General features: G+C 33.2%; 1 protein-coding gene across 13 annotated transcripts in view; it reads left to right on the forward strand.

Moving 5' to 3' along the window:
- The window catches only part of LOC143232570 (P2R1A-PPP2R2A-interacting phosphatase regulator 1-like), a 56,181-nt gene that overhangs the window by 864 nt on the left and 28,387 nt on the right, over positions 1 to 26,930 (forward strand). For 6 of the 13 annotated variants that reach the window (XR_013017599.1, XR_013017600.1, XM_076468161.1 and 3 more), the window contains exons 2-7: positions 487 to 6,503; positions 6,881 to 6,991; positions 8,164 to 8,260; positions 11,933 to 12,012; positions 12,332 to 12,383; positions 25,244 to 25,375. Coding sequence is in view for 8 of the 13 variants with exons in the window: in XM_076468161.1 (XP_076324276.1) it covers positions 6,412 to 6,503; positions 6,881 to 6,991; positions 8,164 to 8,260; positions 11,933 to 12,012; positions 12,332 to 12,383; positions 25,244 to 25,375 (564 nt within the window). In the remaining 5 variants the exon portion in view is untranslated. Of the gene's footprint in view, positions 1 to 486; positions 6,681 to 6,880; positions 6,992 to 8,163; positions 8,261 to 11,932; positions 12,013 to 12,331; positions 12,384 to 25,243; positions 25,376 to 26,930 lie in introns of all 13 variants that reach the window. The other 7 variants (XR_013017602.1, XR_013017603.1, XM_076468164.1 and 4 more) reach the window with 2 other exon arrangements.

The raw sequence follows: 26,930 nt of genomic DNA on the forward strand, positions 1-26,930 counted from the left end.
TCTTTGCTGTTAACTGTATAACTTTAATTATAACAGTGTAGTAAACTAATTAGACAAAATAGTTCAAGTTTTGAGTAAAGTATTTCTTTTTGCTTCCAGTTATCCAAACATTAGATATTCTGTTTTTGAAATAAAAATATTATCGATATGTTTTTGTACAAGTATCTTGCTAATGTATATGTTTATATTTATATACTTGCATTTAGGTGTGTTTGATGATAACAATGTCATGTTTGTGTAATCCTTTGCAAATTTATTTTAGTGTTATTAATTCAGTTGCACTGATAGTTCTTTCCTTCCTGTTGTATCCCACACATTGGTGATAAAAATACTTTATTATCATCAGTAATCATTCATTTGCTTGATGCCGCCTTTGTAGAAGAATGAGAGTGAAAAAATAGATGAAAATATATTAAGTTTTTAAAGCTACAGTAATATAGCTTTATACATTCACGTAGCAATAAAAAAAAATTTTTTATCTAACAGCTCACATTAACAGGCAGATTATTCCTGAAGATGAAAATCAACTCAAGTGTGACTGAAGAAAAGGGTTTTGGCATATTTATGGTTAACTGAACCAAGCCATCTAAGCAGTGTCCAGTTGATAGTAGCAAAGACAGCAGGAAAAATTATTTTAAGAATAAGCCTGCACTTAATGTTTTAAATCAAAAATCCATTACTCTTTTAATATTCAGATTTGTATATCTAATCATTTCATTCAATTTCTTAAACAGAAACACATATTAGATAACTTTCAAAATCCACAAAAATGTTGGGGAAGGGGATAATTTGCCCCATAAAATTCTGATAAATTTGTATCCATGAATGTGGGGTAAATGTATTTAATGTTTCAGTTTTCAGTACAAAAGTAACCATGAATGTGTTTATTTATTATAAACAGTAGGTTTTATTTTAGGAGTTAACTGTCATATTGAACATGTTAATTTTATAATTGAAATAACTGTAACTTCATTTCTGTTACTGTGTGGTTAGAGTAATAGCTCATTTTAAGAAGGTCTTGTGGAAATCCACTTATATTAACATAACCTTTGAATATCATGGGGCAGTTTAGTCCTTTAAAACTATTCTTGGTCACTATTCATGTTTTGGGAAATCATCAATTCCCATCTTACAACTCCTGTAAAGTGCTACAAGCTATTAGTACAACTTCCAGTTACCTTTTTCTTTCTTCTGAAGTCAAGTACAGTACACATAACAGATACTTTTAAATTTATAAATGTACAGCTAATACTTTGAAGTAACTCTCTAACTTCATACTGAGTTTCTAATTTCAACAACTACTTGGTCATAAACAAAATATGGTATCTTTGACTCAGATTAAAATATTTTAGTTGCATACTTGCTCATAAAATTCCAACTTACTCTTTATGCTGACAGGAATAAATTGTATTGCCACCTATACTAGTCAGTGCCACACATTCTCAAAAAAGGTATGATTGAAACTTTTAAAACTAGCAATAAAAAAAATTAATTAGAACATCTGATCTTAAAAGATACTAACTTGCAAACTATGTTTTTCTAAAATAATAACAAATACAAGAATTACTAAGCAGAACAGCATTTTAATCTAATCTGTGTTGGTACTTGTAAACTTTGTTATAGGTGTATGTAACACAGTTGATCATTTGCCTTAGAAAAACTGTCAAGTGACAACAGGTGTACTCTCAGATTATATGTAGCTAATTTCTGGCAAATGCCATGTTGTTAATCATATATTTACCACACACTGCACCTTATAATTTACCTGTGCTTTTGTATTTATGTGTGATTGCTCCTGTTCAGAAACTCGGGAACAAATCAAGTATTTTCTTTTTAAGAAACTATATACTTACCATTTAATGATTTATTTTCAACTTTTTAAATACATATTTGGATGTAAAAAGGTACGTTGAATTAGTTATTTCAGTAGTTTGTTATAGAGCAAAGTGACCTTAAAGACTTCTGCTTTATCTGTATTGTTAAGTTCTGTTAGATTTTCAGGATGTTTAGACTGAAGCAGTTGCATTTATTCTTGGCTATAATAAGAATAGGTGCAATTTTTAGTGCACGTGCATAACTGTTTTTGTTTATTTGCTTGTACAAACTCTGCATGGTATTGAATGTGAAATTGACATAATTAGTTAAAAGGCACATGGAAAAATATTGAAAAAATTTTAAAAATTAAACTTCTTTTAATTTGAGATATGAGTTTTTAAAAATGTGCAAGATACAAAATGAGTAACAGGGTAGATAATATGTAATTGGCTTGTTAAGGACATAAGTAAATAAGAGATAAATACTATGATGCCTTCAACTGACACAGAGGTATGTCTGCAAACTCACACTGTTAAAAAACCATGTTTCAATACACATGGTAGGCATATCACAGATAAGCACAAAGCTGTACAGTGGGCTTCATTTAAACAATCAAAATACCATAAGTTTAAGAAGCTCGACTTGACAGGAGTGAAGATTTACAGAACTATAGAAAAGGTAGAAATTGGTTAAAATATATGAAAGTAATGATCTTGGTTTATCATTATATAATAACTTCTATCAGATAAGCTGCTAAACTTCTGTGGTAACCAGTACAATTAATAATAAATAGTCTTCCTTGTAAAGTAACAAGTAAACTACAGTAAAACTTCTATGACCATTCTACCCTGGTTCATCAGTTGGGTACCTTCACTGCTAACAGTGTATGGCCAATAATTTGGATCACATATTTAATATAAATGGAAACCATCTCATAAGTGTAATAAAAAAAATCATGCTGCTGTGTTACTTAAGTCACTCAGTCTACTGAGGCAGATAAAGAGGATATGTAAATAGGCATTCAACCTAAACCATTTGTTATTGGAATTTAGAATACCAACTTCAAATAAAGTAAACAAGGATAAAACTAATGAGACATTAGTTTCTCAGTCATAGAAATCTTATTCTTCAAAATAATTGTAATTTTGTCCCTGGCCCATTCATTTTAATAGAGAAACTATGTAAAATGTAAAGTGAATGAACTTTGTAAAAGTGTGTAGGATTTATAAAACTCAGACCATAAAAATCAAGTTGACTAAAGACCATTCAGCCTTTAAAGGTTGCACTATTTGTTATTGTAATGATTCACATTCTTATATTTGGCCCGGCATGACCAGGTGGTTAAGGAACTCAACGCATTATCCGAGGGTCGTGGATTCGAATACCAGTCACACCAAAAATGCTCGTCCCTTTCAGCCGTGGGGGTGTTATAATATGATGGTGAATCCCACTATTCATTGGTAAAAGAGTAGCCTAAGAGTTGGCAGTGGATGATAATGGCTAGTGGCCTTCCCTCTTGTCTTACACTGCTAAATTAGGGACATCTAGTGCAGATAGCCCTTGTGCAGCTGTGTGCAAAATTCAAAAACAAACACACGTAGTTGTATTTTAATATGATTGTACAGGGTGACCTACAAGTCCCTACCCATCCATATTGTGTCTAAACAACGTTATAATACTAATGATGAGTTGAAGGCAGCTGTTACTGCAGCATTTGGAACAATAACCCCTGCTATGTTGAGGAAAATGTCTCGCAGAACATGGTATCGCATAATATTATGCATCGAGAATGAGGGACAGCACACAGATACACGGGATACATAAGATATATGGATGGATAGGGACTTATGGGCCACCCTGTACATAATTTTCTTGGTGCTTGTGATGATCATGTAGTCATTATCAAGTTCTATGCTTGTAATAGAACTTCATTAATTATTACTGAGGTATTAAATAGTCTTGCATTATTTTCTCATGGAATCTACCAGTAACATTCTGAATGAATGATCTCTTCATCTTTATATAAAATCTGTTTCCTTTATAGTCTTTTATACTTTTCAGGTAACATGTAGTAGCAGAATATTTTTATAAGCAGTGTTTTAGGACATTGGAGAAAATGTAAGCTGTCTTAAAAAATATTACAATTCACATTCCAATAATAAAAACAAAATTTTTTACTTATTTTAAGTTGATTGTACATTTGATGAGATCAGGTTTTTGTGAAAATTTAAGGTCTGTTAAGTTCATACTTTTATCATGTCTCACTTGTTTTTAAATGATAGTTATAACATGTTGGAAATGTACATCTTCACATAGATTTTAACTAAGTTGATTGTAATTTTTAGGCATAGCTACTGGCATTATTGAATAGGCCTATAGTGCTGGGGTACAAAGTATTTCTGTGATGTTGATTTCTACTAATCTCATGTTTTGTTACTTTGTTCTTTGTGTGAAAAAGAGACATAGTTGTTTATTGAATTTCAATTTATTTTTTATGTGCATTTTAACTTTTCACATGTTAGTACTATTAAAGTAATTTTTGTTCTTTTGTTGGGTCATATGTTGATAATGGTGATGTCTCATTAGCATTGGTATTTGTTCTGACACTTAGATCATCTACGGATTGATAACCAAGCAAAAATCCATGTTTTTTGTTTGACAAAAAAATCTTTCACATTTCTGTTTATAAAGACTCACCTATAACAACAGTAATTTTTTTGTTTAAATGTGGGGCTTGCATTCCCTTAGTAAAGGTCAGTTTGACATCTGAACCTGTGTGTTTGTCTAAAAATGTTTTAATAGCTTGAGTTGATGTCAACTTTCAAGTTGGTTAAGATGAGTTTCATAATTTTTATGTATAAGGTGACTCAGAGCTCCACTGATTAGCAAATAATTCAGAAATAGTAGGGTTAGAAAAATAAGTAGCAGTGATATGCAGTGATGTTGCAGATCTGTCCAATGGTAATATCACTGAAGCCATATTCTCTAAAACCTTTATTTATGTGTATGATGCACAAAGAATGTCAGTGTCTATGATATAAAGTAACCATGAATAACCTGAGTGGTATTGTTACAGGTGGTTTTGCAATACCTTATTTTATACCTTTAACAATTATTTGCCAGTGCTTCACCATTTTTAGATTATTTGCCTGTCAATGGGTTTTTGAATCACCTACATATATACAGATCCAGTAGTGTTTTACCTCCATGATCACTGACTCTTGCTTTAAAACAAAGTAACTTTTGATGTTGTATTTCTGTTAATAAATACAGGTTTCTGCAAAAACATGGCATTACTTTGATAAAGCATAAGATGCATATTGTGTGAAAAATTATAACTATAAGACTTCAATGCAGAAATCAAGTAAGTCAACCACCAACATTTCTCTTAATTTTTATAAATATTCAAGAAGTGTTTGAATGATGTTTCGATTGTGGGCAATTGCTCTTAAGTTTTTCTGCACGTGAATCGTCATATTTTGTGTTTTGTTTTTGGACAAAGTTGTTTTTTTTTGTATAAGCATGTCTTGTATATTCCAATCATTTTTTGAAAATTTTAAGTCTCTTGTATTTGACTGAAAAATGTGCTTGACAGTTGTTTTATTGAAATAGAACTATTTCTTTCTAACAAGATGGCAATTTTATGCAATAATGTGTAATTTCTCACCTTGAAAAATACAATCTCTAATTACCAAATTATCTTCCTAATAAGATTCTCACTTGGAAACAAACAAACAAACTTTCAAGATGTCTTAAAAAATAAAATAAAAAATAAATAAATAAGGTACATTATATAAATAATATATGGGTGAGACATTGTCTGTATCCTGTATATATACACACTTATGACCTTTGATCTTTTTAAATATTTTCTCAACTAACTCCTGTTGCTGAATAAAGTAAGGGTCTTGAAATGTTCACATTCTTCACATCTCTCTTGCTGCTTTGCTATTATAGTTTCTCCCCTTATTTAGCTACTTGTAACAGATTTCTAACATAGCAGAATTGAGTAGGATGGTTGTAGCACATATGTCTGTGTGTGTACTGCAGTTATGACAACGTTTTTGATTAATCTAGTATACTATTAATTCCATTTTGGTGAAGAAATGAGACTCCACAGTTGTTGAAATTGTTGTTGTATGTGTTTCTGACTTTATCTGCTGCTCTGTACTTTTCTGAGATTGATTTTGATTCAGTCAATAATAAGTTTTTTTTAATTATGTGATGTAATTTTTGCAGATTTTCTCTAATAATAATTCTTGTAATGTTTCAGTATAATTACTTCTGGTTTTTAACCATATTAAAAGTATTAAACTATTGTATTGCTTAAATAACATAGCAATACACGAGTGCATGGGCAGAAATCTCATATTTCTGTCTTCATCTTTCAAATATCTCTCGTTATCACTGGTTTAATTAATCTAATATTTGCTAAAAATATGAATAAATTAGGGAAGTATTCCATTGGATATGCTGTGGTATTATTAACTGTTAGTTGAATGCAATAAAAGTATGGCAGTTTTCAAATAATATGTCTTGGTGTTTGTTTTATCTTTTCATTTAAGCAAACATGATCAAACCTAGGGGTTCTCCACGATGAACCAGTATCAAATAACAACTGAAAACAAACCAACTAAAAGAAACCAGCAAGTTACTGCTGAATACAAGGATCAAATCATGCTTAACAGGTTTTATCACATGCTTGGATGGCCTTGTTCAAATGCCATGAGAACTGTTTAAAGTCTAGTTGGTCAACAACACATTATTTTCAGTCTTGAATTAGGCTTGTAGTTTACAAAAGGTTAGGAGTCCTTGCTTAAACTAAAATACATGCTTTATTTGCTGATTCTTGCCCCTCTATCCAGGTAAATGAAAAAAGAACTGTAGGTAGAAATATCATACCATTAATGTTTTTTTTTACCAAAATAATATTGTGATTAATTTTTTAATTCAAAAAAATAGACACAAAACATTTAACTGTAGGATAAAGAGTGTAAGTGTAATTATTTTTAATAGGTTTGGAGAAAAAAAAGTAAATGTAGCATTGTTTGATTTTAACTCATAGGAGAATGGATGTGGATCCCCCTTCAACATCAGTTGGTGGAATTACTTCAAATTTGAAGCGATCCAACAGTGCACCCATGATCAACATTCTTGATAACAATACATCATTTAGGTATGTAGATATTGTAAGCATGGAAAATGCATTACAAATGAATTTATTGTAGTTTTTTTCATCAGGTAATAGTGTTTTTTTATAATTTTTATATCTATTTTTGATCAGAACAGTTATTAATTGAAATTTACTCTTAAAATATAAAATTGAAATTTTTGAACCATGGAAGAATAGGTTGCTTATTTACTAATTTTGGGATTGAAAATTGCAAGGAGGTGAACTTGAAACATGGATGGAGAAAGAAACAAATTTAGTCCTTTTGTTTCTATACAAATGTATATAATATAAAGAAAATGCATAAGCAACTCAAACTGTTAAAAATGTAACCAAAAAATGGATCAATACATTCATTAATAAGCCAGATTAAATATAGCACAGTTGGCTAAAGTTTATTTAAAAGAAATTAATGAAAAATAAATATTTTCTCATTTGTTTCTTTCTGTTTTTATTTATTGGTATAAGGCCCAGAAAGGCCAGGTGGTTTGGACACTTGACCAATGAATCTTAGGGTCGTGTGTTTGAATTCATGTTCCACCAAACATGCTCATTCTTTCAGTCATGTGGACATGATAGTCATTCCCACTATTCATTGGTAAAAGAATAGCCCAAGAGTTGACAGTGGGTGGTGATAACTAGCTGTCTTCTTTCTGGTCTTTCACTGCTAAAGTAGGGATAATTAGCACAGATAGCTCTTTGTGCAAAATTAAAAAATAAACAGTTTATTGATGTGGCTCATAAACCTTAGGAACACAAACATTGAGTGAAAACTATTTTTAGTGATGGAATATCTCCATTCTTTAAAAAAACAACAACAATTGACTTAAAGTTGTATTTAAAGCCTTTTTTATTGAGCGAGTTTAATAATGGAATTAGATATAATGATTTAGTTGCTGCAGAAAGGGTCCAAATTTATATTTTCTTGTTTTATTTCACTTTATATTATAACAGAAGTTAACAAGTTGTATTTGATTGCAGAAATAAATCTGAAGTATTGTATATTAAATGTTTTCATTTTTCACCTTTAAATTGCTTATTGATATTAAAATATTGGATTTTTTTTCTCTTTTTGAAACTTTAATAAACTATACATTTCAACATTCTTCTGCTGTTTTATATAACTTGTTATTCGTAGAATGGAGAATATTTTAATATGTACTTTTCTTATATTTTAGTAAGGATGCCCTCTCTCCATCTCACCTTGTTTTGGGTATACCTCGAAACCGTCGCTTTAGTGCTAGTTTTTCTCCTGGTCAATACAGTTCATCTTTGGTAATTTCTTCTTTCTATCTTTGTTCTTTTTTATTTCATGCATTTTGATAAAAACTCAATGTTTGTAAAAACTTGAGCGATAATTTAAGCAGAAGAGATCAGTAGTTTCAAAATATGGTTTAAAATTATATATGTATATATCTTATAATTGAACTATCTTCCACATCATTTAAAGCCATATGAAACTATTGGTTGACCCTGTGTATTATTGACCTCGCTGGGCTGACAAGAACTGATACTGCTAAAAATTTCAGTTTTCAATTTATCATAGTATGAGGTTTGTTACATAATGTGAGCTGCTATGTTGTCTTCTTCTACTAAAATGATTTTTTCGTAATATATGTTTGCAATGCATTGTAATTATAGATAATTAAGATACCATATGTATTTGCTTCATTCTGCAACATAATAGTTACTCCTATGCACATTGGCTTGGTCTGTTGGATCTAGCTTCTACTGTAGAATTAACAATTACTGTAACACACAATTTACTTTGTTTACCTTCTATAAATTTGGCAAGCTTTCAGTAAATGATACTTATCTTTTGTACACAGAAAATCAGATTCTTCAATTAACTAAAGATGACTAAATCTTAAACTCAAGATTTATCCATGTTTATGTGGAGAGAACATGTTGATCAGTCCACATGTAAGGTGTTCAGATTAAAAATACCTTTTTTTTCTACCTTACAATTTTCAGACTTCATTTGCTAGGCTTTTTAAACCTCAACATTGAAAATCAAACTTTTTTTTCTATAAAACTTTATATTTGACTGACCTTGTAAATATCACAAAATATCCAAAATAAATCTAACTTGCTCTTTTTTCATTTCTAGAATGACTGCAGATTGTAATGGAAAATTATTTGTTCTAAAATACTGTAGGCTCATAATTGTATACATTTGTTCTTATTTACTCTTATTATTTTGATGTTCTTTAGATGATATTTAACTAATAATCCCATGATACAAACTGTAAATCATTTTTCAAGGGTGTAGCTGAAGTTACCATATTGAATGATGTAATACAACAGCTACTTGCAAGCAATCCCTGTAGAGAAGTTTTTTATTATTTTTTTTCAACATTTAATCTGATCTAATTTTATTTACCCTATTAAGTTTCTAATCTTTATATTTTAATTATATGTATAAAATTAAAAACAAAATTGATATTTACATTTGGCCTATTAATTTTGGCTGTTGACCTGTGGGTTAAAAATGCTCACTTTTTTGTAATAACTTACTTGCACGTTAAATAATACTTTATCAACACAAAGTAATAACATGTATAAAGCCATAAAATGTCATAACTATTATAATTTAATGGGCTTTCTAACTGAGGAAAAAGTGCCTTAAAATAATTCCTGTAACTAATGGTTCTGAACTTTCAATGTTTAGGTGAAATAACTGAAAAAAATTATACTGAGAACAAAATATTATTATGTATCATCCAGTAATTTAAAACCTTGTCATTTTTTGGATGTAAATAATGTAATCAGAATAAATTATTGGAAATTTATGAAGGACAGGATAAGTGGATCTGACTTTCTTACATCTTTAACCCTTTTGGCTTGGTTGGCGACCACAGTCGACTTGAAGGCTCAGTACAGCAGGCAACCTTTCTTTATTCCTGTTATGCTTATGTATTGAATTTAACATATATAGTATTGGGTACAATCACTGAATATTTCAGGGACTTTTGTTGAGTTATTACCAAGATATCATCCTTTTAGTACTGATACCATAATTAGTTGAAGTATCAAACATGTATATTCAGCACCATGCCAAACACTAAAAGTTGTTATTCAGTGCCAAAAGGGTTAAACAAAGAATGAAGGCTATAAAAATTAGACAATACTTTAGTAACATATATAGTATAATGAGTTGCACATATTAAACTCAGGATTGAGGGAGAGAAGTGGTAAAAAAAAATTTATAGCATTGGGCAAATCTGAGTGAATAAATGTAACAATACACATACAGGATGAGATTGAAAATCTGTTCAAATACTTCGTTTTAAAATTAAAAAATTAAAACTTGTATTAAAATGTGATTTATGAACTATATTCTGACATGAGGTTTATTCATATACATTAATAATGAAAGTAGTTTAATTAAATTCTGAATATAACTGTAAAATTGTGATATGTACTTTGTTTGTGGGTGATAAGGTTGATTTTTTTTGTAGCTTTAATATTCAAAAAGTAAATTAAAGTTAGCTTGGTATTCCATAATATGTATTATGTGATTTAGAAGTATGTTTTAAAAAATGTTAAAATAATGATTTTTCACCTAAAAAGGTTAGATTTTGTTACTAACAAAGTTGTGGAGTGATCTTGGAATCATCCCTCATGTATTAGAGATAAAATGTTAACTGGACACAGGATCTCTTAAGAATAGTACCTATGGAGGAAAATTGTAGTTAATTCTTGAATAACAATGCCCTTGTCTATAACAGTGTTAGAAAGATTCATGCTACAGTTACTTAAAAGTGGAACATGGGCTCTCCATAGTTATTTTCTGATGAACACTCAGAAACATACCCCACAAGGGGACATACTCATTAAATGCATATATTGAGGTTGTTTTTTTCCAACAAATCTGACTGTCAAATAAGTTTATTCAGTCTGATTGACTCTCATCACTTCAGTTTTAAGGAAACTATGTTTATGGGTTGTAACTAGCAATGTACTTCAGTAAAATTAATCCATTAATATTTAGTTAATAAGTGATGCCTGTAAAATATTTAATTTTTAACCTCTTTTTTTTTTTTTTTGGTTGTAGAACAGCTTGACTGTTAAAATCTTTACTCTTTAATGTTTTAAAGTAATTTGTCATTATTTCTTAAATAACATGTAAAAAAATGTTGGTGAGTACTTATAAATATACTTAAATTTAAGGCTTAAGCTTTTAGTTGGGAGGGTGTGTATGTTAACTCTCATTTTTTCATTCTCAGTTCTCTTTTTCTGTTTTTTTTATGTATTATGTTCACACAAAAGATAAGCAGCTTGTTGGCTGAAAAAATTGTCCTTATCTCTATCCTTCATGACTTAAGTTGTTTTTAGGTTCAGAAAGTTAGTGAATAGTTTGGCTAATGTTGATAAACCCTAACATTTTCAGTTGACACTAATTTCTCTGAAGAGTGGTAAGATAGTTCTGCAGAATAACTGAAGATTTATCAAGATATTTACTGTAAAATAACATTGTGTTCTCTGACTCAGTGAGTTCATGAAAAATAGAGACTGAACACAAATGTGCTGTTACAATAATCAAATTTTATTGAAACAAACCTGCTGAAAATATTTGTATTACTTGCCACAGAGGGCAGTTGCATTTACTGAAGACTTGGGTATGAAGTTGTCTAACTTTCCTGGTTGAGAGGCTGTTTTAATTGTGGAATGTTTTGAGAAAAGTCATGAAGCTTCTTGTAGTGATAAATATTTTTGCCCATTCCTGAATACTTGAATAATAAACATTTTGAATTGCCAAAACATCTTATTGTCAAATCAAAGTCAGAATTGTAAAGACGTTATGTGCATATAGATTGAAATATGTATGTAAATATTATAATCACTCCTGAAACGAGTGAACTTCAGTTAATTTGAATCTTATTTGTCACCCACCTCTGACTCAAAAGTAACTTTTTTTTTTTTTTTTTTTCCTTCTTTTAATAGTCATTTGTGCCATCTCGGGTTATTCAGCTGAAACATGAAGAAGGAATGGATGTGGTGTATAGAGAAGTTTCTCATGAAAAGTAAGATATTTTAATATAAAATCAAATAGAAGTTTTACATTGTATTAACAACTGTCATGAATGCTGTTGATGAAATTCAAACCTCCACACTAACAAATAGAATAAAACCTGTATTAAATTGATCTATAACTTTTATATTTAAGAATTAAATAAAAATCATTAAAAAAATATCTATTTTTAGTCAGTATCAATAAAAGCTCTTACTTTTTCTTTGTTTATGACCAAACATTGGTTTGCAAAATAAAGTTTTGTGTATGACTGTTATTAAAAGTAAACAAGTTGTTTATACTGTTTTCTTTGGTGTTTTTTTCATCTCTAGAGAGATTCAGTCCAAACTTCAGATATCCCAGTCTTGGGAAGATTTGACTTTGGTAAGAAAACACGGTCAACTGCAGTGTTTTTTAATGTTGTTTTTTTCATATTTATCACAATGAAGGTTCAGTGATTTGTTAGTTTTTAGTTTTTAAAACTGTAACATTTACATTTCAGTTTCAGCTCTATGTCAAATTGGAATTGTCTCAGTATTAGTTACTTTCCCTCTTGAAACTGTATGTAAAAATATAAGTGTGAAAAAAATATATATATCAGGTCATCCCAAAAGTAATGTTTGAAAATTTAACACAGAAAGTTTATCAATATTTCTGTCTTTGTAGGAAGCTTTAATGAATAAAATATGTAGTAGGATGTGTATAAAAATGTTCAGACAAATAAAAGACACCAACCCAAGTCCACTTTTTCAGATCAATAATTAAATAAACCCTTTTGAAGATGGATGTTTCTGAGAAGCATAATAGGCATATAAAGCTTTATGAGTTTGAAAAAGGCATAAACTACACAAAATATTCAACGCGTTTATGGAGCGAAGTCTCGCAATAAAAGAAAATGTTGAAAGTGGTTTCAGAATTTCAGATCAGGTGACCACAGCTTAAGTGATGTGCCACGTTCAGGTCATCCTGTTGAGTTTAATGATGACTTGCTGCTGGTTGGACTTGAAGATTGTGCTGTAACAGTTGAAGAACTAGCACAGAAGCTTAATTTAACCTATTCAACAGTTCACCATCATCTGCAACAGTTTGGAAAAGTGTTAAAACTTGGAAAATGGGTCCCCAAGAGTGGACATCTTCACATCTCTGCACTCTCGTGAACGTAACTCACCTTTTTTTGAACACGCTAGTGACTGGAGATGAAAAATGGGTATTTTATAAAAATGTTTAGTGCTGCAGACAATAGCTCAGTATAGGTAAACTGACTAAAGCAAAGCCCAAAATGAACCTCCACCCTAGGATAGTCTTGTTAAGCATTTGGTGGGATATTGTTGGTGTGATCCATTTTGAGTTGTTGCCTCTAAATGTAATGATTACATCAGAGTTCTGTTGTCAACAGTTATAGCACTTGAATGTTGCACTGAAAGAAAAGAGACCTGGTTTGGTCAGTTGTAAACATGTTGTGTTACACCAGGATAATACACAGCCCCAAACAGCAAGGATCACATTTGCAAAGATTGAAGAGCTAAACTTGGAAAAACTTCCACATCCTTCTTATTCTTCAGACCTTGCCCCATCTGATTATTGTCTATTCCAAAGTTTGCAGAACTATCTTGATGGAAAAGAGCTTGAAACACACAATGATGTCAAAACAACCCTCTCTACATTCTTTTCCTCCAAACCTCAATAATTTTATAAAAGTGGCAATATTCAGAAGCTTGTGAAATCATTGGCAGGAAGTAATTAATAATAATGGAACATACATTATTGATTAAATAATATTAAAAGCATTTGAAATCCTTTCTCTTCTTCCAAACCTAAAATCGGACATTACTTAAGGGATGATCTGATATATATGTATTTTTTTATAAAAATGCTGTTATCTGATAAATATAATTCAAGGCATGTGATGAACTTGTGTAATATTAGCATGATATATATCACAGACTACATACCATATATTATGGCATATAAGACAGTTTGTTACTCAAAGAAAGGGGGACTCAATTTATACAAAAACTTTGGGAAAATTCTCACTTGTCAATGGAACCTTGAGATTGAGTGAATCGACCTCTTTAGACACATCAATACTCTTTATACAAACATAACACATGACATTCTGACTTTTGTAGAATAAATTGTGCAATATTAACAACCAATCTGACTCTTTGTTTTGAAATTTTAGGAAATTACATTATAAAGGTTTCAATGTGCATTCTGGTTGTCATTTTGGTGATATATTTAACAGCTGAACTTCAAAATACCACCAAAACGTCTGATACATGAGTAGGAAATTTGGTGTAAATGAAAAACTCATCCTTGACTGATGGAAACAGATTGTGAAAAATTCAAGAGTCTGCCAGGAACAAAGTGTGCTGCTCAGGAGTGAAAAACGTATTTCTGGCCTGAACTGGTAACAGACCTTACAAAATAGGTTGATGAGAACCACTGATCTGGTCTGATTTTAATGGTCCAAGAAGAGAAATATTTCTGTCTTTACTTCTCATTGAAGTTGATTTAATTATTTCATGAAGTGACACAAGTTAGTTATACAGAAACAGCATCTGCCCAACAGTTGAGAACAATGATCGTGTTTAGGAATGAGATATCTATGATTATTAGATAAGTCAAAGTGAATTAAATGATCTTTTTGGCAGTTTAGATTCTGCAGATGAGTACTGATAGATTTAAAATTATTTGTCATTACTTAATTTAATGTCCTTATATTAATACTAACGTCCGAAGTAAGTCACCAAAGTTGAATGACTTGTAGCGCTCTAGGCCAAATTTTATAATATTTTGATTAATAGGCATTAATCACAATTATAGCTTCCTAGGCCTATAATACACTGACTGTAACTGACCAATAATAATAATCAGCTGTTGTCTTGGCATGTTGCTTTTATACAAATCGAGAGTTTTTCAAAAGTTCACTTGGCATTGATACTGTCAATCATTAGTATTACATACATGCCTAGTACATTGTTTATTCTTATGTACGAGAACTTTCTACAGATTTCTATAACAAGTAAGACTTGTGCAATACACAGTCAAGAATATACGTCTTGTGCTAAAAAAGGAAACTATAGAGGAACAAGTGTAGGCACTAAAATACATGTACAACTGTAAATCCATTACGATTATAGCATGCAAATAAGCATGCAGCTACCCTCAGTCAGTATGAGCATGACAGTCCCTTCCAGAATAGCTGACTCCTTCTAGACTGATTGTTCAGTCATCACATTTCCATTTGGCATATGTGTTTAATGACTATCTTTTCTTCTGCTTATGAGGTTTCTGATATGGTACTTCCCTCTTTCTCACAAGATTAGCTATTTCTGTTTTGTACTGCCCTCTATATGCAGACTTTTTTATTATGCATTTAACCAGTGTTTTGCTGTAAAAAATTTTGCTTGTCTGTTTGATATTAAGCAAAAATTCTGAAGTAAACATTATTATCAATTTAAGTTCATCTAATTTGTCTGATACCATAATTCAGGCCACAAATCTAGACATCCTATCAGGAGGATTTATCAGCATTTATTTGTAGGGTGATTGAGCATTATATGGGACAACCTTTGTTTTCATCGTGAACCTTTCAAGCCTAACCAGGTTGATGAGAATTTTGATTGTGTGCCACCCCTCAAAGTTTGCTGTGTCTTTTCAAATCCTATCTGAGATTGTGTTAAGCCCTCATTGGCTTTCTTGGATTTTATTTCTTAGATTATGTTATTTTGTCTGTTGGTACTATTTCATATAACCCACATTTTTTCCTATTACATGATTATGCCTCCCAACCTTATTTTGTTTTTTTCCCTTATCCTCTAACATTCAGGTTCACATTGAGTATTTCACAATCCATATCTAAACCAACAATTGTTGGGTTCAGTTTTGCCTGTTTGTGGGGTGGGAATCAAATTTCCCATTCATCTTACTGATGCCCAGTATTCTTATCCTTGTCTTACCCTGATAACTTGTTTTGTGGTACCTCTTCTCAGTCCATTTTTTGTCTGAGGCATTTTACAGAAACTCTAAGGGATTTTCTGGGGATGTCCTCTTCCTCCTCACTTCCTCATTGGCTTTGGCCCTGGCTTTGCAGATGTGTTTATTTGTCGGTGGTGGTGCTATATTGTAACAGATCCATCTCTCGGCTTCTTATCTATGGGATCTTTGGATGGCCCTGTTTTTGAGACATTTTGTGTTTCACGTGATCCTGGAGTCTTTGGTTCAACAACAATCTACCCTTTCTCATCTGATGATACCCTGCAGGCTGGTTTTGGATACTGAGTGAACCAATCAACTGAAGATATCTTATGGTATGTTTCTGTTTGTTCCTTCATTCTTTCTTGTGACAAAGATAAATTTGACCTTTGGATGTTTTTGACTGGACTTATGGTTGCAGGAGTTGATTATGTACGATGGACTTCCCTCCAATACTGGGTGACACATTCTGGGATCTCTGGCTTAGTGCCAGTCCTGTGTCGTACCCTGGAGTTGGTCTGCAGCAACCTAGCTATTCTTCAACGTGGATTACATCCTTCTTTACCAACTTTACTTCTGTGGGACTGAATTTCCATATTTATCTCGATGGATCACATTCCTGATTTATCTTCTCCCACTTGGATGTGCTCCCTTTCTTTTTTACCATGTTTGTTTCTAGCTGATCATGACAAGGAGATACCTGGTTCAGAAGTTGTATGTTACCCCTCCTCTAATCATCTGGTCTGTGTTTGTTGTATACAGAAATATTTATTATACTCTTTCAGGGTTATGTGTGTTCTTCCCTTGCAGGTCCCTTCTCCCTTCCAGTGTGGGGTTCTAGCTATTCTTGTGAGCAAAGAGAAGAACCATATCATATGTTACAGGTTTCCTACATTGAAAATGTATTTTTGATAGTTACTTCCCTCCAAACACACTTCCCATAATCTTGCAGTGCTTTCACTTTTTGCCATACTTTGTAATGATGGTTTATTAGTGGCACAAAGAGGGAGTCACATGCATCATGTGATAGTAGTGCTTTCCTGTTGATGGACAGGTAACACTTGATGGTTTGCCCAATAGGGATGGGGGATGCTTGTGATATGTGTTATGCTGTGAACAAAGGAAGTACCTGTTGGAATCACATTTTTAGTATAGAAAAATTGTAACTTTCAAAGGTAGGCATTTTTGTGGAAGTGTTTACAAAAATATTACCTGTTATAGATATATTTATTGTTAGAATTTTACTTTTCAACAATATCTGCACTTGCAGATTTTGTAACCTTTTATTTCCACATTATTATTGTATAAGTGATATAAGTGTCAAAATCTCCAGTTTGTCTGGTGTGAGATATCAATACATTGTTCATGCTAGTTTGACAAGTACATTATTGCTGGGTTTATCTTTGTCTTCCGGGAGATGTGATGACTTTTATGCAGCAGGTGATGGAGCATTTCATGCTGCTTGGGCTTTCTTTTGTCAGGTATGTGACATACCTCTGCCTATGGTTCTCATTCGTGATGGAAGGAATTTTGCTTTTTATTTTTCCCCATCATCTACCTTTGCTTAATCTTAAACCCACACTGTCTTGGATATACCTGAGTCTTTTTTCATAATTTGTGGACTAGGTTTCTTCCAGAAAAAGTTCAGTATTTTCAGTTTACCTCCTCTGGGATCAAAATAAATCCACCCATGTGTTTGCCATGCATGGCGACCTGTGAAGGGGAGGAGAGAATCCTGGTGGCTGAGGGATACAACTCCAACACAACACTTTGGCCTTGAATTCCTGTAGATGGGTGGTCTTGGGGGTTCCCTTCAGGGTCAATCAGCTGGTCTACTTGGGCTAGGGTCAACTGAGTACCAGTATTGGGTGTTCTAAGCAGGTGTTTTAGACATTATGTCTGATACTGGTGTTTGGGTATAGTGCTCACGAAACCTTGGAGTTGCTGTAGTGTCCTCATTTAACATTATATTACATTCTCTTGTAGGGCTCCATGGTGGATGGGGTCAGTGGGCACTGAAATGTAGCATCTTTGTGATGTATACCCCTATTTTTGACAAAATAAATAAAAATGAAAAGATTGAAAAAAAAATTATAGGAAAACAACCATGTATGAACAACTCTGCTGTACAGTAAACACCATACTCATTTTCTCCACCTTTATTTCTAATTCTTCATTCCTTATGTGAGAAATCCTTAGGGCAGATGTCTCCCTTTTTTTATTCAAAAAGGATTAGAAGGGCTTGCTGGCTCCCCTAAATCAGTAAAGAAGTTGAGCTCTGGAGGTATTTTGGTGGAAAGATATTCACCACAACATACCAAACTCCTCTTGAAATCGAAAACCATTGGGGATATACCCATCAAGGTTACTCCTCATGCAACTTTCAATTATTCCAGAGGAGTTGTAGTTGAGAAGGACTTAACATTCCAGAGTTGGAGATCCTTGCTGGTTTCTCCAGTAGTACGCCAAATCTCCACACGCAAAGACGGAATTATGGTGCCTACTAATGTTCTGATATTGACATTTACATCACCACATTCTTCTGCCACAGTCAAAGCAGGTTATCTGAACTATAAGGCATGGCCATATCTTTCCAACTTTCTCAGATGTTTCCAGTGTCAACAGTTTGGTCACTCAAAAACGTCATGTCGTGATTCTTCAACGTGTTTGTTGTGGTGGCAAAGATCACGATGCATATGAGTGCAAACTAGAATGGCACTGTGTTAATTGTAGTGGTCCACACCCCTTTTACTCTATTTCTTGACCTAAATGGGTGGAGGAGAAAGAGGTGCAATGCTTGAAGACAATAAATAATATCTCCTATCCAGAGGCTCAAAAATTATTGTCCTCAACTCCATCTCGCATATATGCTCCTGCACTCCATTCCACTGCCACAGTGGATACTGTGCCTCCAGTAGAGCCATTTGCAAAACATCTGAAGAATATTTTGTCCTCTATGATTAAAAGAGTTGACAAATTTATGTCTACTTCCATCTCTGTCCCTGCCACTCCTTCCAGTGACTGCCTGATTCCACTTCCTTTAGCTTTGGGTTCAAGTGTTTCTTTGGGTCTATCCTCTTCTGCAGCCCTGTGAAGTAAATTGGTCATTTGTTCATGCCCTCAGTTACTGGAGTCTTTGTCTACAGATAGAGACCTACCTACTCAACCAAGGGCAATATTCATGGAAGTTGATAGACCTTTGTCCAATAAAGAAAAAACATGGTTGAAAACAGAAAGGCTCCTTATTACATTCTCCTCCACGTAAATAAAAATGGCCATTCTGATCCAATGGAACTGTTGGACTTTTTATTCAAATATAGATGGCATTCAGGATTTGATTGATTTTTACCATCCCTTGTGTGTCTTCTTACAGGAAACGTTTCTGAAACCTGCCGATACAATCACCCTTCGGCAGTTTACTTTGTACAGAAATGACAGGTTGTGTGATGGACAAGTGCATAGTGGGGTGGCATTGCTGGTTGATTAGCATGTGCCTACCCTGTCTATGCCATTTGATACACTCTTGGAGATTGTAGCCATCTGTGCTTACTTGGGCCATACCATCACTATTTTTTCTCTCTACCTGGCTCCTGTAGGGACCTATGATCAGTCAGACCTTGATGCCCTCATTGAGCAGTTATCGTTCCCTTTTTAATTCTGGAGGATTTTAATGGACATAATCCTCTCTTGGGTGGTGCTGATACTGATGAGATGGGTCATTCCATGGAACATATGCCCTTAGATCACAACCTATCTTTCCAATACTGGTTCTTATACTTCATGCACCTAGTCAGTCTTTTACTGCTATTGATATTTCTATCTGCTCCCATTTCACTTTACTTTTCTCAGAGGGTTGACAGTAACCCACAGCGCAGTACTAATTTTCCTATCTTTTTGGGAGAGACTGTTCATAGTCGATGCAACCTGACCCACATGCCTCGATAGAAGTTGGACCATGCCAACTGGCCTTCTTTCACTGTTCTCTCAGAACTTGATCCTGCCATTGTCAGTAAACCATCGATAGATGACAGCGTGGCAGCAATGACTGATTATGTTGTCCAGGCAGCTGCTCAAGGTAGTCCTAAAACCTTGACACATTTTCCACAGTATCCTTGTCCTTGGTGGAATCCTACCTGTCATGTGATAAGAAAAGCTCAATAACGGGCTTGGGATACCTTTCATAGGTATCCCACACTTTTAAACTGTGTTGCATTTCAGTGGGCCCATGCACATGCTTGGCAAGTCAAACATCAAAGTCAGAAGGATTAAATACACCTCTAGCATCTCTTGTACTACCAGTTTCAAAGTCATGTGAGACAAGATTTGAAAGGTTAGTGGGCAGTATACTTCTGCCTACCCCTTTTGATCTTGTTCTCTGATAGCCAGGAAGTTGCTAATACTCTCTCAGTGAAAGCTTTTCTTGTGCATCTAGCACTTCTTCATCACCCATCTTCTTAGCCATCAAGACTTAGGCAGAGTAATCACCTCTTTCTTGTTGCACTGATCATCTCTATGACTGTAATCACCCCTTTATGTTGGTGGAACTCAAGCTTGCTTTTCATCAGTGTGGCAGTACATCAGTTGGAACCAATGATATTCACTACAAGATGCTGAGCCATCTCTCTCCTACCACTCTTGCTATTCTTCTGGTTATATTTAACTAGATCTGGCAGGAGAATGTTTTTCCTGATGCTTGATGTCATGCTACTGTACTCCTTTTTCCTAAGCCTGGGAAGGATCCCAAGATTCCTTCAAACTACTGTCCAGTTGCTTTGATGAGCTGTCTCTGTGAGATCTTTGAAAGGATGGTTAATGCTCGTCTTGTTTAGTTTCTTGAATCAAACAATTTCCTGTTACCCACTTTGTGTGGGTTTTGACAGTGCTACACCTTGGACCACCTGATTCGACTTGAAACATCAATTAGGGAAGTCTTTCTCAAGCAACTACACCTTGTTTCTGTACATTATTTGACCTTGAGAATGTTTATGATACAACATGGAGGTATGGCATTTTGCGAGACCTCTATATGTGTATGTTATGTGGCCATTTGCCCATTTTTATTAAAAACTTTTTAATGGACAGATGATTCCAAATTTGTGTAGGTTCGACACTTTCCTGTTCTTTTCTACAGGAACTTGGAGTCCCTCAGGGCTGTATTTTGAGTGTCACACTTTTCAGTATAAAGATTAATGCCTTCACTGAATAACTCACTCTTACTGTTGCAAACAGACTCCATGTAGATGACTTCCAAATTTCATGTAAGTCAACAAGCATGAGGTTTATTGAATGGCAGCTACAGACTGCCCTCAATTGTTTAGTGAAGTGGACCACAGCACACAGTTTTATCTTATCTCATTTCAAAATCATTTGCATGCACTTCTGCTACCAATGGAGTATTACTGAGATCCCGAGCTTCATCTTGTAGAAGTTGTGCTTGCAATAGTCCCTAAGGCAAAGTTTTTGGGGCATATCTTTGAATGTAAGATGTCAGTTATTCCATACGTCAAACAGGTCTGTGTCAAATGTACAAGGACACTGAACATCCTGCATGTCCTCTCTTCCACTTTTTGGGGAGTGGATTGATGTTCTATACTAAAAATTTATTATGCCCTTATTCGATCAAAATTGGGCTATGGCTTTGCCAGGACCTTGGCCTTGAAGATGTTGGATCCTGTCCACCATCAGGAGCTTCGGCTTTTCACGAGGCCTTCCGCACTTCTCCAGTCCAGAGTTTGTACAATGAGTGTTGTGAACTTATACATTTGCTGTTTGCAATTGTCTTTACTGCACGTTTTAAAACTTTGATCCTTACCACAGCATCCCACCTGGGGTTGTGTTTTCCTTCCTCAGTGGGTCATGCTTTTTCAGAATAGATGGTCTGCCATTGTTCCTTTTCACCTCCCCATCACACCAAATATGCTTGCCCTTTTAGCTGTGGGGATGTTATAATGTGACTGTCAGTCCCACTATTCATTGGTAAAAGAGTAGCCTAAGAGGTGGTGGTGATGACTAGTTGCCTTTCCTCTAGTCTTATACTGCTAAATTAGGGAAGGCTAGCTCAGATAGCTCTCATGTAGCTTTGCACAAAATTCAAAGCAAATCCTTTTGTCCTTTGTATCCAGGTGCAGTTGGATGAATTGAGTCAATCCTTCGATAACACAGTTGTAGCTAATTACCATCTCCAAATGTGGCCTTTCTTTGAGTCATCTTCCAGATTGGAAGTATCGCCTTCTATTTGCTGAACGTCTTTCGAATCATCCTTCGATTTCCATATTTCAGATGGCTCAAAATAATGTGACTTTGTAGACTTTGCCATGGTTTGTTGTGATTTGGTTGTTACACACAGAGTCCCCTCTACAGTTTCTATGCTCATTGCCAAATTGTATGCCATTTCTCTTGCTCTAAATAATATAGAAGCTATGCAGTGTGCGAACTGTACTATTTTACTGACTCACTTATCTCTCTATTGGCCCTGGAATCGCTTTGGTGACATTCAAAACCGACTGATCAATTTCTCTTTATCATCTACTTCTATCCAGTTTTTCTGGATACCAGGCCACATCAGTATTAGCAGAGCAAGCTCGCTGACATCGCAGCTAAATCTGTCTGCTCTGGTACTATCACTGCTGTGCCAGTTCCATACTTGGACTATGGTCCAGGTATACAAGGCTCAGTTCTTTGCCAGTTGGCAGACAATTTAGACTGAGCAATGTCATACCAAGCTTTTCCAGATCAAACCTTCTATTGTTCTTTGGCTGTCTTGCTTCTGTAAGGATTGGAAGGAGGAAGTTGTTCTGGCTAAGCTATGCATTGATTACAGTTTTTTAACTTATCACTTTCTTTTATTTGGTACTGATGCACCAATATGTGGTATGCGTGACACACAGGTCACAGTAACCTACATTTTACTATCATGTCATCATTATGGTTGAGAGTGACAGCACCATTTTAAACATATGTTTACCATGTTTTCTCCCTTGATGTTGTACAGTGTCATTGATGATGGTGACACTGTCCACCTCAGTTGTGTTTTTAAAATTTTAAGGGCCTTTGGTCTTTTCAACTCTATTTAATATTTTAACTTGAAATTTGACTGTTTTATTTTAGCATGATTCCTTTTTACATGTTTTAATGATTTTACTTTTTTACCTTTTTACCCATTGTTTGGTGCAGATAGCCCTGTTGCTTTGCACTAATAAATGCTAAACAACCAACTGCCTTTTGTCCATTTTTTCTCAGACATCAGATTTTCCACCTTCATCTTACACTCTCTACCATTACCTTTCTCTTGGTTCTCTCTGGAATTTTAGTGGGGTGTCTGTAACAAGGGAGGTTAGCAGTTGATCCTGTAAGCTTAAACTTGGCAATTATGCTTTGAACAGTAGATTTTGGCACATTAAGTTGTATAGCAATACTGAAAAGAGACACACGAGACTTTTACTTTACAATAATTTGATTCTTTAAATCACTGGACAGTTGTTTCCTCTTCGCTGTGATGACCAAGCAGATAATGATGGAGACATTGCTAAATTGCCGGAAGTACATTTTTTACTGGCTAAATTTCAATAATTATGAACCCAGTGTCTAGTTCTGGAATGGAAAAATGTAGGGAATTTATGGGAATATCAGTTTTTTCACACATTCTGAACTGTATGAACACTTTCTGCTCCTCCTATTTTTGGTTATTTGTTTATAAATAGTTTATTTGTTGTTTAATTTACATAAAAATGTATGTAGATGTGTGTTCATATAATATTTATAATATATATTTCTATTACCCTACTCGTGATACTTTTTAAGTTATGAGAAAAAACCACTCGGGATGCAGGGGTACAAACACTTTCTGTCGTAACTGTGAAACATTTTGTGTTATATGTGGAAACATTTGGTTTAAAGTAACTGTTTCATTTAGGAATAAAATTTTGTATGTTGATATTTTGCATGAATATTGAAAACACCTCAGTTTGGCACATTATTTCAAATATTACTGTGACAAAAAACATTTTTGAATTTTACATTGTTGAATTTCAAACTGACGAGTCATTGTAATTTATTTATTATAATATTTCTAATGAATATGAAAAAAAAACATTGCAATTTGGCATGCATTTTGTCACAAATATTAGGCATTTTAATATTCAATAGGGTATTGTTTAGATACTCAAAATTGAAATTCAGTTTTCAATAAACAATGATTTTTGTACATAATTCTAAAAATGAGTGTTACCAGTCTCAAAATAGTGAAATACTGAATAACATATTAGGTTGAGGAATAATTTGTGAGCGTTTTTAAATAATTTTATTCAAGCATTACATGCAAGACTATACAATACTTCAATCAATGCATGAACACATTACACCCAAAACATTTATTATGATACTTTATTTCATGTAATACCTAGGTATATAGTATGCATTGTTTTAAACGAAATTGCAAGAAATTAAATGCGAAAAGCAGATGGTGTCGAAAATGCTTGATTTTGTCCACTTGACAGTCCATTTAATGAGCTGAAAATGAAAGCAAAAATTAAAGACATATGAAAATCAAACACACCATTTATTAGAGCAAAAAATTATCTACCAAATGACATGAAATATTTTGCGAAAGCGTTTCATTTATGAATGTATTTGTTTAACTTGAAAAAATGCTCACGAATTATTCCTCAACCCAATATTTTACAGGATAAAAGAGAAATTGCCCTTGACAATGGAAATGGTCTCATACATTTAATGTGTAGGCTTTTGTAAAGATTATACAGTAAACATATTGAAATTTCATGTGTACAAGACTGTTTGTAGTCTTGTTGTGTTTTTCATTTTTGTTTTATCCTGTACAGTAAATTATTTAGTTTGTTACTGTAGTTTTGAGACTGAAAACCATCTTATTTTTTAAAATTCTGTACAATAAATTATTATTTAATAAAAATTGGATTTCAACTTTAAATATTACGGATATTGTTGTAACAGTTAATTTGTGTGTGTGTGTGTGGGGACTATTTTGGCTGCACTTTTTGTTCTTTGTCTGAAGAAATGTACACTTGAACATAAACTATTTATTTTTAATAATTATTATTGAAAGTAATTCTTCTAACATACATTACTATTATTGTTAAAACAATTTGCACTGGTAGAACACTTTACTTCCAGAAATATCATATATTTTATTTGGGACTCCTTGCTTCAAATGTGAAGTATTTTTGTTATTTTCATGATATTTTTAAATTTATATTAGTGTATTAATATGATATTGTGGTATAATTTGATAGGACGAGACAACACATATCAATAATACACCTAGTGAGGCAGCAAAGAGACCTCATTCATTAACTGACCCTTTGCATATATTTACACCTCCCATAGGCTTGTGTAGCTCTCCTTCTCCTACACGAGCAGGAAAGGTAAGTGTAGTTAATTATTGTGTTTCATGGTTCTATTGTTTTTCCATGATATATGCTTTTTATAGTACATATCAAAAATTACCAACTGTGAAAATGTGTATTATTTTTGGTATAAAATTAAGAATTTGAAGTTTTCCTACATTTGTAGAAGGCCAAGCATGGCTCAGTGGTTAGTATAATGACTGTGTATTTGAGGTTTCGTGGTTTGCTTTTCACTTTGGGTCTTGTATACCTTACAAGAGTGACTTTCACTTTATTTTTTAATCTAAAGGAGTTGCTGAAGGGTTGGTGTTTTTATTAATTGTTTTCCATCTAGTCTATCACTTCAAATTAAGGATGGCTAGTGCTTATAAAAGCTGTTTTGCAATGTTAACTTAGTATATAGATAAAAGGTTTGTTTAAAGTGCATTAAACTTTGTGGAGACAAACTAAAATTATATAATTGACTGACATCTGAAAATACTACTAAAATTTGTGGTTTTTTATAAGGAAACTATTTAATAGATTAAAATGAAATTATTTTCTGGTAATTATGAAATTGAATTTTATTCCTTATGTACTTGAAATATTTATTGTTTATAGCAATAATTGAAATATCCAACCAAGAGAATTTCTGATAATTTTTATCAATAAAATGGTATTTTATGTTGCCTAGTATTTTTATTTATCGGAATAATATATTTCTGTTTTGTTTTTTGAATTTTGCACAAAGCTACTCGAGGGCTATCTGCGCCAGCCGTTTCTAATTTAGCAGTGTAAGACTAGAGGGAAGGCAGCTAGTCATCACCACCCACTGCCAACTCTTGGGCTACTCTTTTACCAACGAATAGTGGGATTGACCGTCACATTATTACGCCCCCACGGCTGAAAGGGCGAGCATGTTTGGTGCGACGGGGATGCGAACCCGTGACCCTCAGATTACGAGTTGCATGCCTTAACACGCTTGGCCATGCTGGGCCTAATATATTTCTTTTGTCTTCTGATTTAAATCAAATGTGTCATATTACAGTGTATAACAGTTTGTATGTTATTTTGAAATGTGTTCATGAAAATCTGTGTCAGATGTAACATAGTAATATAATATATTTCACCATGTTGCTTTCATTGAGAAGTCTTAGGCATTTGTAAATGAAGATGTATATACTAACCAAACACCAATGTATATAGTCTGAATTCATAATTCTGGTGTGAACTTTTTAATATGGCAAACAAATTACAAACTTGATGTTATATAATATATAGTATCTGTGTTGTGTCTAATACTTTAGTTATCAACTAGCATGCAAATATTTATTGAACTTTCTTATTTCAGGAGAAAAGTTTTATTGTTCAGATGTGTAACAATGAATGTTTTGTCTGCAGAGACTTGTATATAATTTCTGTTTAAATACTTCATAATATTGCTTTGAAGTGGTTCACCGTTATCCAGTAATGTGCATTTCCAAAATTATAACAATAAGGATGATTCAGTAACCTTCATAGTATTTAATGTTATTGTGCACATACAAATTAATTTAAATGTACAAAACAGGCATACAACACTAAGTTTTTTATA

This window comes from Tachypleus tridentatus, chromosome 11, assembly GCF_004210375.1.
Source record: "Tachypleus tridentatus isolate NWPU-2018 chromosome 11, ASM421037v1, whole genome shotgun sequence".
NCBI lineage: Eukaryota > Metazoa > Arthropoda > Merostomata > Xiphosura > Limulidae > Tachypleus > Tachypleus tridentatus.